General features: G+C 33.3%; 2 protein-coding genes across 2 annotated transcripts in view; one reads left to right on the forward strand and one right to left on the reverse strand.

The window, feature by feature from the left end:
- LOC133190203 (phenylalanine--tRNA ligase alpha subunit-like) lies at positions 1 to 12392 on the reverse strand. Its single transcript, XM_061325698.1, has 12 exons — positions 12199 to 12392; positions 10900 to 11037; positions 8576 to 8677; positions 8028 to 8146; positions 7691 to 7783; positions 6579 to 6707; positions 6027 to 6142; positions 5686 to 5770; positions 4433 to 4532; positions 1856 to 2102; positions 967 to 1081; positions 1 to 177 (listed from the first exon to the last, which is right to left on the reverse strand). Exons 1-12 carry the CDS (start codon positions 12334 to 12336, stop codon positions 72 to 74), a joined length of 1488 nt encoding a protein of 495 aa, XP_061181682.1. The 5' UTR covers positions 12337 to 12392; the 3' UTR covers positions 1 to 71.
- LOC133190204 (calcium uniporter protein, mitochondrial-like) overlaps positions 12372 to 16219 on the forward strand; it is an 18484-nt gene continuing 14636 nt past the window's right edge. The window contains exons 1-2 of the mRNA XM_061325699.1: positions 12372 to 12494; positions 15152 to 15200. Of these exons, the coding sequence (XP_061181683.1) occupies positions 12402 to 12494; positions 15152 to 15200 (142 nt within the window). The 5' untranslated portion in view covers positions 12372 to 12401. The remainder of the gene's footprint in view (positions 12495 to 15151; positions 15201 to 16219) is intronic.

Raw genomic sequence — 16219 nt, forward strand, 5'->3', positions numbered from 1 at the left:
TGGATTTGTATCTTTTTATATAAATAATGCATTGTATTTGTACAAATGAGAATATAGCTTAATAAGTCTGTTTAGTTGTCCAGAAGACAAACTGGGTTGTCATACACCATCTGTAAGTTGACTTTTGGTCCCATGAGAGTCCTGATATCATCTATCTTGTATTTAATCATTGTTGGCCTGTAAAATTCATTAAAAAAAATTAATACTCTTTGATTGTAAGCAAGCAGGGGTTATGATAAGAAGTACTGTTACTACATTTGATCAACATTACAACTAAAGAAGTTGAACAAAAATACAATTACAATATATACATGTATACATATAAAAATACTTGGTTAATGTCTTGAAATATAAGCCATATTTGGGCAAGAGCAAGAAAATGTGATAGAGGCGAGGCTTACTGAGCCCTCTATCATGTTTTCGACCTGAGCCCAAATATCGCTAATATTTCAAGACAGTTATCATGTACATTGTATTTTGTTTATCCTGCAGCATTGTTTTAAAATTGACCTCCAAAACAAGCTATTCTCAACAAATTAAGGCACAACAATGACGCATGGTGAATTGACGTAATTTTGATGATTTCACAATTCTTTTAAAGATATCAAAATGCACAAGGCTATATTAGGGCATTAACCAAATATAGCTTTGGTTTATTGGGTGACATTTATTCGGTCAATGCAAGTGGTGTTGCAAGATAAAAATCAATACAGTGAATTCAAACCTATAAAGTCTGAATAGGATCCATTTCAGTTTGGAAACAATACACCGATCTGAAAGGTGTTTGATTTCAAAATATCTTTTACTTAATGTAACTTGTTACAATTATAGTTTTCTCAAAGAAAAGATACTATGCATATTAAACATCAATAAAACTTACAAGGTTTCATTTTTTTTTCTATGTGAATTGTTTTTGGAGGGTTAGACAGAAATAAGGTTTATTGTAAACCTTTCTCTGTGATTTACCTTTCCAGAGATAAACCCCAGGCTATAACTGACACATTTTCAGGAAGTCCCATTGGAAGCAGCATTTCTGGTCGGAAAACACCAGAATTTCCAATTTCTACCCACTTCTTCAGACCTGGAAATGTAAGAAAAGCACAGTCAGAGCAAGGTTATTTGATGTATCAGCCCAGGAACAGTGTGAGCTCAAATACTAGAAAGATGAAATCCTTAATTTTGCCATTTGTACAGGTACTAAAAGTGCTGGTTGTTTTGCAACTTGTTCCACTGTTAAACAAAAAATAAAATAAAAAATCCTGCTGTCTTTTTTCAAGCAGAGGCTACCAGATATGAGACAAATAACCTCCTTTTTCCTTATATGCTTTGAAAAAAGTAAATTTTCTCATTTGACAGAAAACAAGCACTTGCAACACTAATACACTGTAATATGCTTCCTTTATTGTCAATGATAGTTTTAATGCTGGGTTGTTTTAGAGGATTAATGTAATGTAATGGTGCATCACCTGAAGATATTCATGCTGGGTTCTGTGTAGGTATGATGTAATGATGATAGGTGATGATATGGTGACTAACCTTCATGATAACTGAAGATATCTATGTTGGGCTCTGTGAAGATGTGAGTAATGATGATAGGTGATGATATGGTGACTAACCTTCATGATAACTGAAGATATCTATGTTGGGCTCTGTGAAGATGTGAGTAATGATGATAGGTGATGATATGGTGACTTACCATCATGATAACTGAAGATTTCATGTTGGATTCTGTGTAAGTGTGATGTAATGATGATAGGTGATGATATGGTGACTTACCATCATGATAACTGAAGATTTCATGTTGGATTCTGTGTAAGTGTGATGTAATGATGCAGGTGATGATATGGTGACTTACCGTCATGATAACTGAAGATTTCCATGCTGGGCTCTGTGTAAGGGTTATAGCAAGGTTTAAAACGAAGTTTGGTGATGCCTAACTTTTTGAAGAATTCCTGAATGATTCCCATGAGATCCCCTAGAGTGAGCCCGAAATCAGCTACTGATCCCTCAATCTGGTGGAACTCAGCTAAATGTGTGTCATCTACATTCTCGTTCCTGAACACTCTGTCTATTGAGAAGTACTTGACTGGCTTGAACTCTTTCTGCAAAGATTGGAATTGATTTTTTAAAGGATTCACTCTTTCTTTATTGATTTGCCATATATATATTTTCTCCTTTATTTCTTATGAAAACCTATTGCTCTTCACCTAAAGCAATGATTTTAAAACACAATTTACTTCTTAACTACATAGAGATAGATCCACTTTTTAAGCCATCTGTATGTTTTTTTAAAGAAGTGAAAATTAACTGTTTTATGGCTCTTTCATCACTGGATATATCAATATAACTATTAAAACATCCTAATTGTGTTAGCTGTTGTGTTTTCTCACCCGTTGAGCTAACTGGTATAACACTGTAGCTGTGTTAGCTGTTGTGTTTTTGTTCTCACCTGTTGGGCTAACTGATATAACATCCTAGCTGTGTTAGCTGTTGTATTTTTGTACTCACCTGTAGATCTAACTGATATAACATCCTAGCTGTGTTAGCTGTTGTATTTTTGTACTCACCCATTGATTTAACTGGTATAACATTGTAGCTGTGTTAGCTGTTGTGTTTTTGTACTCACCTGTTGAGCTAACTGATATAACATCCTAGCTGTGTTAGCTGTTGTGTTTATGTACTCACCTGTTGAGCTAACTGGTATAACATCCTAGCTGTGTTATCTGTTGTGTTTATGTACTCACCTGTTGAGCTAACTGGTATAACATCCTAGCTGTGTTAGCTGTTGTGTTTCTGTACTCACCTGTTGAGCTAACTAGTATAACATCCTAGCTGTGTTATCTGTTGTGTTTATATACTCACCTGTAGAGCTAACTGATACAACATCCTAGCTGTGTTAGCTGTTGTGTTTTTGTACTCACCTGTAGAGCTTACTGGTATAATCCTAGCTGTGTTAGCTGTTAAGTTTATGTACTCACCTGTTGAGCTAACTGGAATAACATCCTAGCTGTGTTAGCTGTTGTGTTTCTGTACTCACCTGTTGAGCTAACTAGTATAACACCCTAGCTGTGTTATCTGTTGTGTTTATGTACTCACCTGTTGAGCTAACTGATATAACATCCTAGCTGTGTTAACTGTTGTGTTTATGTACTCACCTGTTGAGCTAACTTATATAACATCCTAGCTGTGTTAGCTGTTGTGTTTATGTACTCACCTGTAGAGCTAACTTATATAACATCCTAGCTGTGTTAGCTGTTGTGTTTATGTACTCACCTGTTGAGCTAACTGGTATAACATCCTAGCTGTGTTAGCTGTTGTGTTTATGTACTCACCTGTTGAGCTAACTGGTATAACATCCTAGCTGTGTTATCTGTTGTGTTTGTGTACTCACCTGTTGAGCTAACTGGTATAACATTGTAGCTGTGTTTGCTGTTGTGTTTCTGTACTCACCTGTTGAGCTAACTGGTATAACATCCTTGCTGTGTCAGCTGTTGTGTTTATGTACTCACCTGTAGAGCTAACTGGTATAACATCCTAGCTGTGTTTTCTGTTGAGTTTTTGTACTCACCTGTAGATCTAACTAATATAACATCCTAGCTGTGTTATCTGTTGTGTATATGTACTCACCTGTTGAGTTAACTGGTATATAACTGGTATATATCTGTTGTGTTTTTGTACTCACCTGTAAGCTAACTAGTATAACATCCTAGCTGTCTTATCTGTTGTGTTTATATACTCACCTGTAGAGCTAACTGATAAAACATCCTAGCTGTGTTAGCTTTTGTGTTTTTGTACTCACCTGTAGAGCTTACTGGTATAATCCTAGCTGTGTTAGCTGTTGTGTTTATGCACTCACCTGTTGAGCTAACTGGTATAACATCCTAGCTGTGTTAGCTGTTGTGTTTCTGTACTCACCTGTTGAGCTAACTGATATAACATCCTAGCTGTGTTATCTGTTGTGTTTAAGTACTCACCTGTAGAGCTAACTTATATAACATCCTAGCTGTGTTAGCTGTTGTGTTTATGTACTCACCTGTTGAGCTAACTGGTATAACATCCTGGCTGTGTTAGCTGTTGTGTTTATATACTCACCTGTTGAGCTAACTGGTATAACATCCTAGCTGTGTTAATGTACACACCTGTTGAGCTAACTGGTATAACATTCTAGCTGTGTTAGCTGTTGTGTTTGTGTACTCACCTGTAGAGCTAACTTATATAACATCCTAGCTGTGTTAGCTTGTGTTTTTGTACTCACCTGTTGAGCTAACTGGTATAACATCCTAGCTGTGTTATCTGTTGTGTTTTTGTACTCACCTGTAGAGTTAACTGGTATAACATTGTAGCTGTGTTATCTGTTGTGTTTATGTACTCACCTGTTGAGCTAACTGGTATAACATTGTAGCTGTGTTAGCTGTTGTGTTTATGTACTCACCTGTTGAGCTAACTGGTATAACATCCTAGCTGTGTTAGCTGTTGTATGTGTCCTTAGTATGTTCTTTTTAGCTTCTTCTATCTTCCAATCCATTTTATACCTTCAAAGTAAAGATGTATAATTCATATTTTCAGTTTAGTCATTTTTCCATGACTTCAATTATAAAGTGGACCATTGGGGTGTATAATATGCTTATCCAGAACTGGTGCATGAACAAGGTCCGATAATACAGATAGTCAAAAAATTCCAAATGAGGTCCTGGTGATCTTCTTTTGGGTTGCAACACCGTCCCCCAAGATGCTTCAACTGACCATGTTAAATTGTCCTGAGCCTCACAGTTAATTAGTTATTAGCTAGACAACATGTGACTATGTCAAGGCATAAAATTTCAAAATCTTATCCTAGTGTATTACAGGCCTAGTTTTGCTAGATCCCCCTCCTCATTGTATCAGTAGTCTAACCCTAGTGTATTACAGGCCTAGTTTTGTTAGATCCCCCTCCCAATTGTATCATAGTCTTACCCTAGTGTATTACAGGCCTAGTTTTGTTATATCCCCCTCCTCATTGTATCAGTAGTCTTACCCTATTGAATTACAGGCCAAGTTTTGTAAGATCCCCCTCCTTATTGTATTAATTGTCTTACCCTAGTGTATTACAGGCCTAGTTTTGTTAGATCTCCCTTCTCATTGTATTAGTAGTCTTACCCTAGTGTATTACAGGCCTAGTTTTGTTAGATTCTCCTCCCCATTGTATAAGTAGTCTTGCCCTAGTGTATTACAGGCCTAGTTTTGTTAGATCCCCCTCCCCATTGTATCAGTGGTCTTACCCTAGTGTATTAGAGGCCCAGTTTTGTTAGATCCTCCTCCCCATTGTATCAGTGGTCTTACCCTAGTGTATTACAGGCCTAGTTTTGTTAGATACCCCTCCCCATTGTATCAGTACTCTTACCCAAGTGTATACATGCATAGTGTTGTTAGATCCCCCTCCTCATTGTATCAGTAGTCTTACCCTAGTGTATTACATGCCTAGTTTTGTTAGATCCCCCTCCCCATTATTTCAGTGGTCTTACCCTAGTGTATTACATGCCTAGTTTTGTTAGATCCCCCTCCCCATTGTATCAGTAGTCTCACCCTAGTGTATTAGAGGCCTAGTTTTGTTAGATCCCCCTCCCCATTGTATCAGTAGTCTTACCCTGATGTATTAGAGGCCTAGTTTTGTTAGATCCCCCTTCCATATTGTATCAGAAGTCTTACCCCTGTGATCCGTGCCCTCCATTAGAGTGGATGTCTTTCACTCGATATAAATAATCCATTGGGAATTCATGAGCAGTTCTTGGTTCTATGAAAAACACACACACAGAAAGAACTTATTAAACCAACAAATCAGATCATGACGATAATATTATTCATAAAAATATGTTTAATATTACATGTTTTTTATTGTTTCAAATCAATGTGACAAACTTATTATAAACTATGGAACATAAATTCTAAAAGAATATGGATTTCTTTAAAATTCACAATTAAAGCATTCCATGCAATATAGAGGGAGTGAACTGAACAGTAAGTTTTTATTTATCCATAGGTTTACCAACCAGAAATGAAGAATGTATCATGTGCGTCTCTGGCAGGATGTTGTTGTGGCTGAAACAGCGAGTCAAAGTTCCAGAAGCAGCTCTCAACAAAATTCTGTGTGGGCATTTCTGTGAAGCTGAAAATAGAGACGTATTTTGTTCTTTCTCATTTCTGGATCAAAATATTGGATGTTATATAATAAAAGCATATCATACATCGAAGAAAACATAAATTATGCAAGATTAAACACACTTAATTCAGACTAAATGTTAATTTCCAAATGACAAATGGCAGTTTAAAGCATAAAATAAATCATTTAAATATATGGCAATACAAAGTCTATTAAAATTTTGTTTTGTGTCCCCTTTTAAAAAAATGCCACCCCCCCCAAAAAAAAGTCATAGCTGTTATTAAACATAGATATTTTTCTGCAAATTTTGATCACAAAGCAGCATTTTACTAACTATTTCTATCCTTAATTTAAAATTATAATATCCAAATGGGAAATGAAACTCCATGGCTATAAACCAAAAATGTTATTGATCAAAGACATAACATTTAGAACCACTTACCCCATTTCAAGAAAGATCTGCCTGTACTGTGCCCTGACCTTGAGAAGAGGGTGTAGATGACCTGCAGGAGGGGGCACTCCTAGGGCATCAAAGTTGTATTCCTTGAAAGTTTTTGTTTTCCATGATCCACTACAAGCAAAATCAAACACATCAAACAAACCAAAAATAAAATGTACCAGGCTTATGAAGCTTTAAGCTCAATTTGCATTTATTTTTTCAGACACCATGCTAATGCAAATGGTATATTCTGTCAATATCAATTTTAATTAAGTGGTACAAAACAAAGAAACATTTTCAAATTGATTAACTTGAAGTTTAATACATTTAATATTTTCTAGAATTAACTATTTAGCATGTTTATTTGTCAATTTATAAGTGGCAAATTTCATTTCCGAGTTTTCTATGATATTCCCTCTGTTTCATTTTCTACAATATAACCTCTTTCTTGTTTTCTATGAAATTAAATCTATCGTTTTCTAAGCTATTACCTCTGTATCGTTTTCTACAATATTACCTCTGTATTGTTTTCTACGATATTACCTCTGTATCGTTTTCTACAATATTACCTCTGTATCAATTTCTACAATATTCCCTCTGTATCGTTTTCTACAATATACCCTCTGTATCGTTTTCTACAATATTACCTCTGTATCGTTTTCTACAATATTACCTCTGTATCGTTTTCTACAATATTACCTCTGTATTGTTTTCTACGATATTACCTCTGTATCGTTTTCTACAATATTCCCTCTGTATCAATTTCTACAATATTCCCTCTGTATCGTTTTCTACAATATACCCTCTGTATCGTTTTCTACAATATTACCTCCGTATCGTTTTCTACAATATTACCTCTGTATCGTTTTCTACAATATTACCTCTGTATCGTTTTCTACAATATTACCTCTGTATCGTTTTCTACAATATTACCTCTGTATTGTTTTCTACAATATTACCTCTGTATTGTTTTCTACAATATTACCTCTATATCGTTTTCTACAATATTCCCTCTGTATCGTTTTCTTTAATATACCCTCTGTATCGTTTTCTACAATATTACCTCTGTATCATTTTCTACAATATTACCTCTGTATCATTTTCTACGATATTACCTCTGTATCATTTCAGGAGTTAGATCCACTTCCGCTTTGCTGACAGTCAGAGTGAAGTTAGCTCCCTTGGACACCTTGTAACCAACTTCTTTTCTGCAAAATAAAATATTGGTGATAAAAATAACAGTTTTCAGAGCATTTCTTTATTTGTTTTGGGTTTTTCTTTCTTTCAAACATATACGAGCATGTACCTTCAATTTTTACTTTATTCTTAGCTATAAAATACTTGCCATAAAAAAATCCTGAATTTATCAATAAATGTTGAAATTATAACTTTTTATTATAACAAATTCTTGTCAAAGTTGCATGCTCCACCATGAGCACAGCTGATACTAACACTTCTGTGATTAGTTTCCTTTTCTTGAAGTCAGATTTCTGGTTTTCTGGGACACTTTTTGAGTCATTAGCTGCAAACTTCAACATGCATTCCTGCACTGTGTCTTTAATGCATTCACTCTGTAATTAAATAAAGGCATAGTATCCTGTTAAAATTATTCACTTATATTTCAACTTAATAAAAAAAACTTTAAATTCAAATATTATTTTTGATGGACATGACAATATGTCTCAGGAAGAATCTCACTAATAAGAGGAATGATTATTAAATATTAGATATGACTTGTTGCCATTGTTTACAGGAGAGCATTTCCTACTGTCATCTTCCGATGAAGTCCACTTTATATATACATATCCCTCATAATTCATAATTTGTATGATTTGTTTCTATTTTGAACCAATTTGAAAAAAAAAAGGTTACATTCAAATTGTAGACATTTTATGAAACTAGCATGCAAAATTGAGATTTAAATTAAAAAAATGTTGCTTTCCATTTGTTTAGATTTTGTTGGTGCAGCTCTTTTACTTTGGAATCTACTACAGACTGACCTTTCTGAAAACCTTTGGTCCACCCTCACATGATTTATCCATGGAAATCCAACCAGCCTGCATAGCTTTGCTGAATCCTATCTTGGCATTAGGTATATTTTTCTGCAATATTCAAACATTTCTGTGAATTAACACACATTGTCCTTATCTGTGTAAGAGTCAGACTTGTCCTAAAAATAACCATCTAATTATTTAACAATATGACTATGATATAAGCCTGGTGTACTGATACTGCTACTCACTCACTTGTCCATAAGGGAAAGGACTGGGAAAATGAGGGATACAATATTAAGAATTGAGAATTTAAGAGTTTCAACACTAGGGAGCAAAAATATGAGGGTGCAATGATGCAAAGACGAAGGAGTGAAAATGTGAGGACAAAGGGACAACAATGTAAAGATGGAGTGAAAATGTGAGGACAAGAGGACAGCAATGCAAAGATGAAGGACTGGAAATGTGAGGACAAGGGAGCAATGATGCAAAGATGAAGGAGTGAAAAAGTGAGGACAAGAGGGCAACAATGCAAAGATAAAGGAGTGAAAATGTGAGGACAACAATGCAAAGATGAAGGACTGAAAATGTGAAGACAATAGGGCAACAATGCAAAAATTAAGAAGTATGAAAATGTGAGGAATAGCGAGCAACAATGCAAAGATGAAGGACTGAAAATGTTAGGAGAATAGGGTACCAATGCAAAGATAAAGAAGTATGAAAATGTGAGGACAAGAGGGCAACAATGCACAGATGAAGGACTGTAAATATGAGAACAAGGGAGCAATAATGCAAAGATGAAGGAGTGGAAATGCAGGACAAGGGAGAAACAATGCAATCATGAGGATGTAAAAATGAAAGGACAAGGGAGCAACAATGTAACAGTGATTCTTTATATCTGTACTCTCACAGCCTAGTGTCTTGTTCCCTGTGTTGCCCTTACAATCTCCCTCTGTGTGTCATCCTTACATTCTCATTATCTCTCCATTCCTTTGCTTCCTTTTGCTTCCTCATCTTATGCCCCTAAATTCTTGCTCTCTCACCCAAAGACAAGGAAGTGAGGAAAGTAGAGATCATTTCATTACAACCATTACAAATATGCTACAGCAAAATAAATTGGACAGTATTACCAGGGACCTATATATTAACGGGATAGGCAACTCCCGCAAGTCTCGCGATATCTCGTAAGTTGCGGGATTTCGTAAGTCAATTTTAATTAAATATATCTCTTTTTCTATCAAATATTTCAGAATAAAGTCTTAATTTATCTATCAAAAATTTATTCAAGATTCGTTATTAGCACTGTTTTTACTCCTTATCTTAGTAGTAAGTACGTTTATTTAAAAATCAATGCATGCCCCTGATCGGCCGTATTTCCGAGAAATCGCCGATTTCGGTGGTTGTTTACTTAATATCTGAATTGTTTTATAATATGTGCTTTAAAATTTATTAAATATCCATTCCGATACACAATAAGAACATAGTACATTAATCAGAAAATAAGCTTTTTACTGGGGAAAAACGTAGTTTGAAAAACTTTCAGTGTTGTGCGTGCCGTTTTGGGTAAATAAACATGGCGCTGAAGGAGTTGCCTATCCCGTTAGTATATAGGTCCCTGGTATTACTGGGTTGAGCATTTCTATGACTCTTTCACAGAAAAGTGAAATCTATTTTTACTCATTGTTAGACATCCAAAGGTTTTTAAGTATTTTTGACAATTGATGCAATAGGTTTACTAAAAGCAAGGGTCAGTTAAATTCCCAGTTGAATTAAATCAACAAATTATCATTATTCATCTTTAGCTTAAAATGCCTGAATCAAGATGCTCTTGATATTCAGAAAATAATAACATCATATGTGGATACTAATTATCTCTGCATTTCAAAGAAATTTTTTAAAAAATACTGATTTGTAGATGAAGATTGTAATGGCGAAAATAATTAATTTATTATTTTTGATTACTAAAAATGGTTAATTAAACTGCAAGGGAAAAAATGCATTGAACTATATCAGTTTGGTCTAAAATATATAGATATATTTAACCACTGTTAAAGTCCAAATTAAATCCACTTAAAAGATGACCTATTTAATTACTGAACCAGGAAGAAGAAACAAAAACAACTTTATTTTCTGTACCACCCAGTAAATTCTGCATTAAAAAAACAAACACTCACTATTTAATTATAATACTTAACTTTCAAATATATAATCATCATATTTTACAAAAACTTACTATGAGCTGCAACTTAATAATATTAAAAAAAAAGTGAAAAATTCATAGTTTTTGTTGAAATTTACATACAAAGGAGAATAACTTCTCAAATATTACATACCATAATTTCAGCTTGGGTAATGCCTTCAGATGGCACAGCATTGTATACCCTGGCTTCGTAGCTTCCATTTGCAGCTACATCTTTGCCTTCATCTGTTAATTCCCAGTGTTTAGTAGAATACTGCTCAACTTTGACAACCTAGAAAAAAATCTGACAAATAAATTCATGAAACATAATTATGCATTGGATAAATATATTAAACAGAATATAAAAAGATCATGATGAATGGAATACATTAATTATATGCACATATTCTATATTTTACAAATTGCAATGTACAACAGATGTGACTTGCACATCAGTGAAAGTGAGTTCCAGGTTTCACCAGTGGTACAAATTTGGGTAATTTTTCTGACACAGTGGCAAAACCAATTTTATTTACCATACTATTTCTTCTCAGAGAGGAAAACAGTGATAAGCATGGAAAACTTGTGAAAATATAAAGTCAACAAACATACCAGATTAATTCTGAAGTTATGTCACACTAACAAGAGAGTCCTCAATTTTTCTTTACATAAAAGAATTGTTTAGTGTAAATTACATACCCAGTAATTTGAAAGTTAAACCATGTTAAAGATATATGCCAATTTTCCTCTTTAACACAGCTATATATGATAACTGAAAAGATTTTACATAACAGTTCAGTGGTACACTGTATATTGGCTTAAAATTTAATTCTTTTTAAGATGCTTTATGTCTGAATGATCAAAGTCCTTTCCATATCAAGGTAATACAGCATTCCGTAAATGACAGACAGGCATGGTGTTGTCCGAAGTTCCATACCATAAATATAGCATAAAAGAGAATTGCTACTAAACAGTGAATAAAATCATGCCAAATACAATGACACAATTGAAACAATTGGGGCATTTGATGACATTTAAACACTCTAAAGTTTGTTGTTTGAGTTAGTGACCTGTATAAGAAATGAAAGTAAACTATTATAAAAAAAAAAACACTGTTGACCAACAGTTATAATTGACAGAAAATGTAACTAACTGTGAATCTTGATAAAATTAAGAAAGATTGCAGATAATGAAGCATGCATGGAAACACATTAACGTGGTCGAATTCGAATTTCCTCTAAAATAATTTAAACAAGAAAAATCGTACAACCCGAACAACAATGTTATGTCAATTATAACTTATGTATTCTTTAATCACAATCTATGCAACATATTAATATATTAAAAGACAAGTGAATATTAATGGTGATACTGTATCATATCACTTATGGGCATGTATGGGTGTCATGTTGCATCATGATCATTATCGGCATATAATGTTAGAAAATCTTACATCACCAAGAGACTGCAGACTCTTTACTGCACCGACAATCTTTTGATGATCTTCTTTAATAGAGTTCGCAAGATGTAACGTGTCTATCTCGCCCTGTTTGTCGACTTCTGTCAGCACAACCTGTGACAAGTCGGCCATGCTGTATTGTTGTGAAAATTCGATCGGGTGTGGGATTCAATCAAAAGTGCATAGCAGGACAGAAGATGGCTTCAGCTAGACTTCTGTGTGTTGTTAGGCAAGACTTCTACCAGCCAATGCAAAGTTTAATATCAAGAAACCTATTCCGAAAGCAACAAGTAAGTATATTGATGACCTTTGAATTAGTTTATATTGATGAACTTTTGTTTTATTGTACGGAAAGTAAACTTATTGTCATTGCAAAATCCATTAGTACAAACACCTGTAATGCCCTCAATGGGCGTGGGTGGATATAAGGTATCATATCACACATGGTAATTTTAAGTCATATGTATGTCACTGAAAAGTTCGGACATTGCGTGATCGGAATAATTTCATGTGATTTTTTGGATGTATTTATGTCAGGTGTTCTGCGATCCCCATCATCACCATCATTCTGTTATCTGCAAAAAACCTTCAAGTTCTTAAGAGTTAGAATACTTTGTCTATGAGTTATAAAAAAAATAAGGACTCAGATAATACCAGTATGTTCACAGATGAAGAAAAAGTTTTAAGCCTTATAAACCATTTTGTAATTGTTTAAAAAAAAATTCAAAAGCTGTCATTATTGGTTCCTGTATAGTTATGTAACAGCTCAAACTCATATACATATATGTACAGTATTAATTTTAATCTTGGTCTTCCTTGCAATACCATCAAATGCCATTAACATTTAAGTTGCATAAGTTAAGAGTATTTACAAATACTAGAATATTTGATGTGATTTTGATTTGTTTGAAATCTAAATTCATCCTAATGACTGTAGGCTTTAAAGATTAGAATTAAGTTACATTCATGTAAATAATTGGTATTTTTGAAATATGGGAGTGATACTGGTGCTCATGTTTTTTTTTCTAATGTTCCTTTAAACTAGGATGAGTAAGTCAATTCTTTAGCTTTATAGTGGTAGAATATCAGTCTTATAATTCAGAATGGAGTCTACCCTTACTGTTATAGGATTTTTAAGTATGATTTTGATAAGTTTGTACTTTTACAGAAGATAAGAAATAGTTTATTTGTAATATGGAAGACTATGGATAAAAGGAAGAAGTGAAAAAAGAAGAGTATTTATAAATTATCAGCATGATCAAAAATAAAACTACCAGTATTACTATATGAATATTTAATGTAAATAGCAATTTGGAAGTTGATATAGTGTGCTCTTGATTCATTATTAAATCAAATTTGATGAGAAAGATGCTTTTTATCTCGCTTTCCATTTGAAAGTGAAATTATATCAAAGTGTGGAGCGCTATACGTGAAAATTCTTTTTTTGATTAGAATGAAATGAGAAGGCATTAGATTCCTGTAAAACTCTAGTATTAATACTCATTCTAGTTACTAGTATCATTTTAATCTGTACAAAGACAAATTATTCTCAACATCAAGGTACATCAAGCTAAATGATGTAGTGAGATAATTAGGATCAGCAGTAATACTGAAAATCTTAACTGAATACACATTAAACATGTATAATTTCTCTCAGGGTTTTCAAATTCATGCACATTTAAATTGCCAAGTTTTTTGTTTGTCAGGTATACAGATATAAATGTTAATATTATCCTTTATACTTCTGTTGTTCTCTTTGATCCATATTTTATACTCAGAAGTGCTGTAATGTATTGTTAAAATGTTTTTCATTGTAGTTTGAGCAATATTTGTATTAAGACATGTTAGAAACATTTAAAATTTTTGTTTGTATAATGGGATCGTCTGTTTAGGTCATTATATTTTAGCAATCCTTCAGGTTCTTAGAGCCTTGATATGTCATGCAGGAGTAAAGTGCATTAGTGCATTAGTTAATAGAGATTTTTTTCCATTTTCTCCTAGATTACTAGCGATAAAACACTTACTGGGGCATAGTAATATTTATTAAGAGCTATTATAAAAAATGTCACCATGACACTTTAGAAATAATCTGGGTGTAATAGATTCCTCATCTGCAAGCAATGTTGAATTTATCAACCATCAAGTATTATTAAAAAAATGGACATTTCATCTTTTGTGTTTTCAAATCATATTGATGTTCTCTCTGATGAAAACTAGAAAATATTCTAATTATGCCTCCTAGCTAGTCTGAAAACTAGCTGTGCATATATTTTAAAGGATGTGTGGATATCTTACGTTTGTAAACCAGGAACATTCACTAGACAGACCTCCTACACCGCCCACTATAAACACTCGTGATTTAAATTTGCCCATCCATGTCTTAAGCATACACAAACTCTGGAATCTATTCATATGACGCAAACTGTTATTCAATCAGTAGAGTGCCTTTCATATCTACTTTCATTGCACACAGAAAAAGGGGTTGAAATACAAATGAGTTTGCATAAATGTAATACACAATTTTTTTGTGTCTCTCTGTCTGTTGAAATGTGTGGATATATAATGACATTCTATAATTCTGGTGTTAATTATACTGGGGTTGTGACAAGAATGTGTAAGAGCAACCTATAACAGCTCTGTAGTTTATTTATTAATAACATGCAACATTCATGGATCTGGCTCTCCCATATACTTGATGCTTCTGTCCAATATGTATAATGTAAACATTATATATATAAACAATGAATGGGAATAAGTCTATTATTGATCAGAATGCACAAAGGTTTTCATTATTGATTCATAGTGTTAACAGAGAGACAGTATTAATATACATATGAAAAAGATCTTTCTAGCATGGAGTTGCAGTTATCTCAATAATGAATAATGTGATGTTTTCTATTACTGTCTACATGATTTACTGGTATAGATGTATCTTCTTGTTTTTCAGATTAAAGCCCTAGTATGTCCATGTAGTTTTTATACCTCACAAACCAAAGGTAATTATCTTCAACATTTAATTAAAGCATTTTTGTAAATTTTCCTGTTCCTACCATATTGATATCCCCCGGCCTGCATTCTGTGAAAGTTTTTTTTTTTTTAAACAATTTTTGATCTCCTTTTTATTTGAAATATTGATGACAAATTTATTTTCTCATTAAATTTTAATTTCTGTGACATTTCCATGGTATTCATGGCTGATCAATTATACATACAGATTGGAATTACAAAACACCATATCCAGAGGAGCTAGTTCACTGTATAATAATAGAACATACTATTGGGTTATAGAATCCCATGGGTTACGCAAGCTTTCATTAAGAAAGCTGTTGATTGAATAGTATTTTCCCTATTTCATTAGTTTAAATATCATATCACTTTCATGCAAAAATAAAGAGAGCTACTATTGTAGATTTTACCAGAAAGATAATGATTTTTAGACTAGAACGTACTAAAGAGCCCTCGTTTTCCATTGAATATCTCTTGATATTTTATTTTCTTGTTTATGTGGTTTTAATGGTTCCATTTTTGCCATTAAAAAGCCATAACCAAAAATATTCCTTGCAGATATTATTTGGGTGATTCAGATTGAGTAACACCTTAAAAGTGCAAGTGATAATCTTAAAATCGGTAAAATAATTTTGCATTGCAATGTTATCAAGGATCAGACAGATTTGAATGCACTTAGTGTCAATTAAGTGAATATTCACACTTCCTAAATTTTCATATTGAATTCCTTCATTTGAATACATGTAGGTTACCTTAACAAACAAACATTTATATAAATTTCAATGACTTGTGGAAACAAACATAAAGAATGGACTTGTTCGACATACAGGAAAGTATTCCTGAATTTAACATATCTCACCTACACAAACTGAAGGCAAAATCAAACAGGCAAACATTTAGAATGGGAATGTGAAAGAACTGTGAAAATAGACCTACATTGTGTTAAGAGCATTACAGGCAAAAAAATATACTCATTGATATAGCTTGCTAAAGAATAGGCCATTTTAAT

The sequence above is a fragment of the Saccostrea echinata genome, unplaced genomic scaffold, assembly GCF_033153115.1.
Source record: "Saccostrea echinata isolate AGI-Se365-2 ecotype Australia unplaced genomic scaffold, CSIRO_AGI_Sech_v1 ptg000022l, whole genome shotgun sequence".
Taxonomy (NCBI): domain Eukaryota; kingdom Metazoa; phylum Mollusca; class Bivalvia; order Ostreida; family Ostreidae; genus Saccostrea; species Saccostrea echinata.

Coding starts and splice junctions, on each gene's coding strand:
- LOC133190203 (XM_061325698.1), bottom strand. CDS start 12,336: ATGGCCGACTTGTCACAGGTTGTGCTGACAGAAGTCGACAAACAGGGC. Junction 2,103..4,432: donor TATACCAGTTAGCTCAACAG/GTGAGTACATAA, acceptor CAATCTTTGCAG/AAAGAGTTCAAGCCAGTCAA. Junction 1,082..1,855: donor AATCTTCAGTTATCATGACG/GTAAGTCACCAT, acceptor TTACATTTCCAG/GTCTGAAGAAGTGGGTAGAA.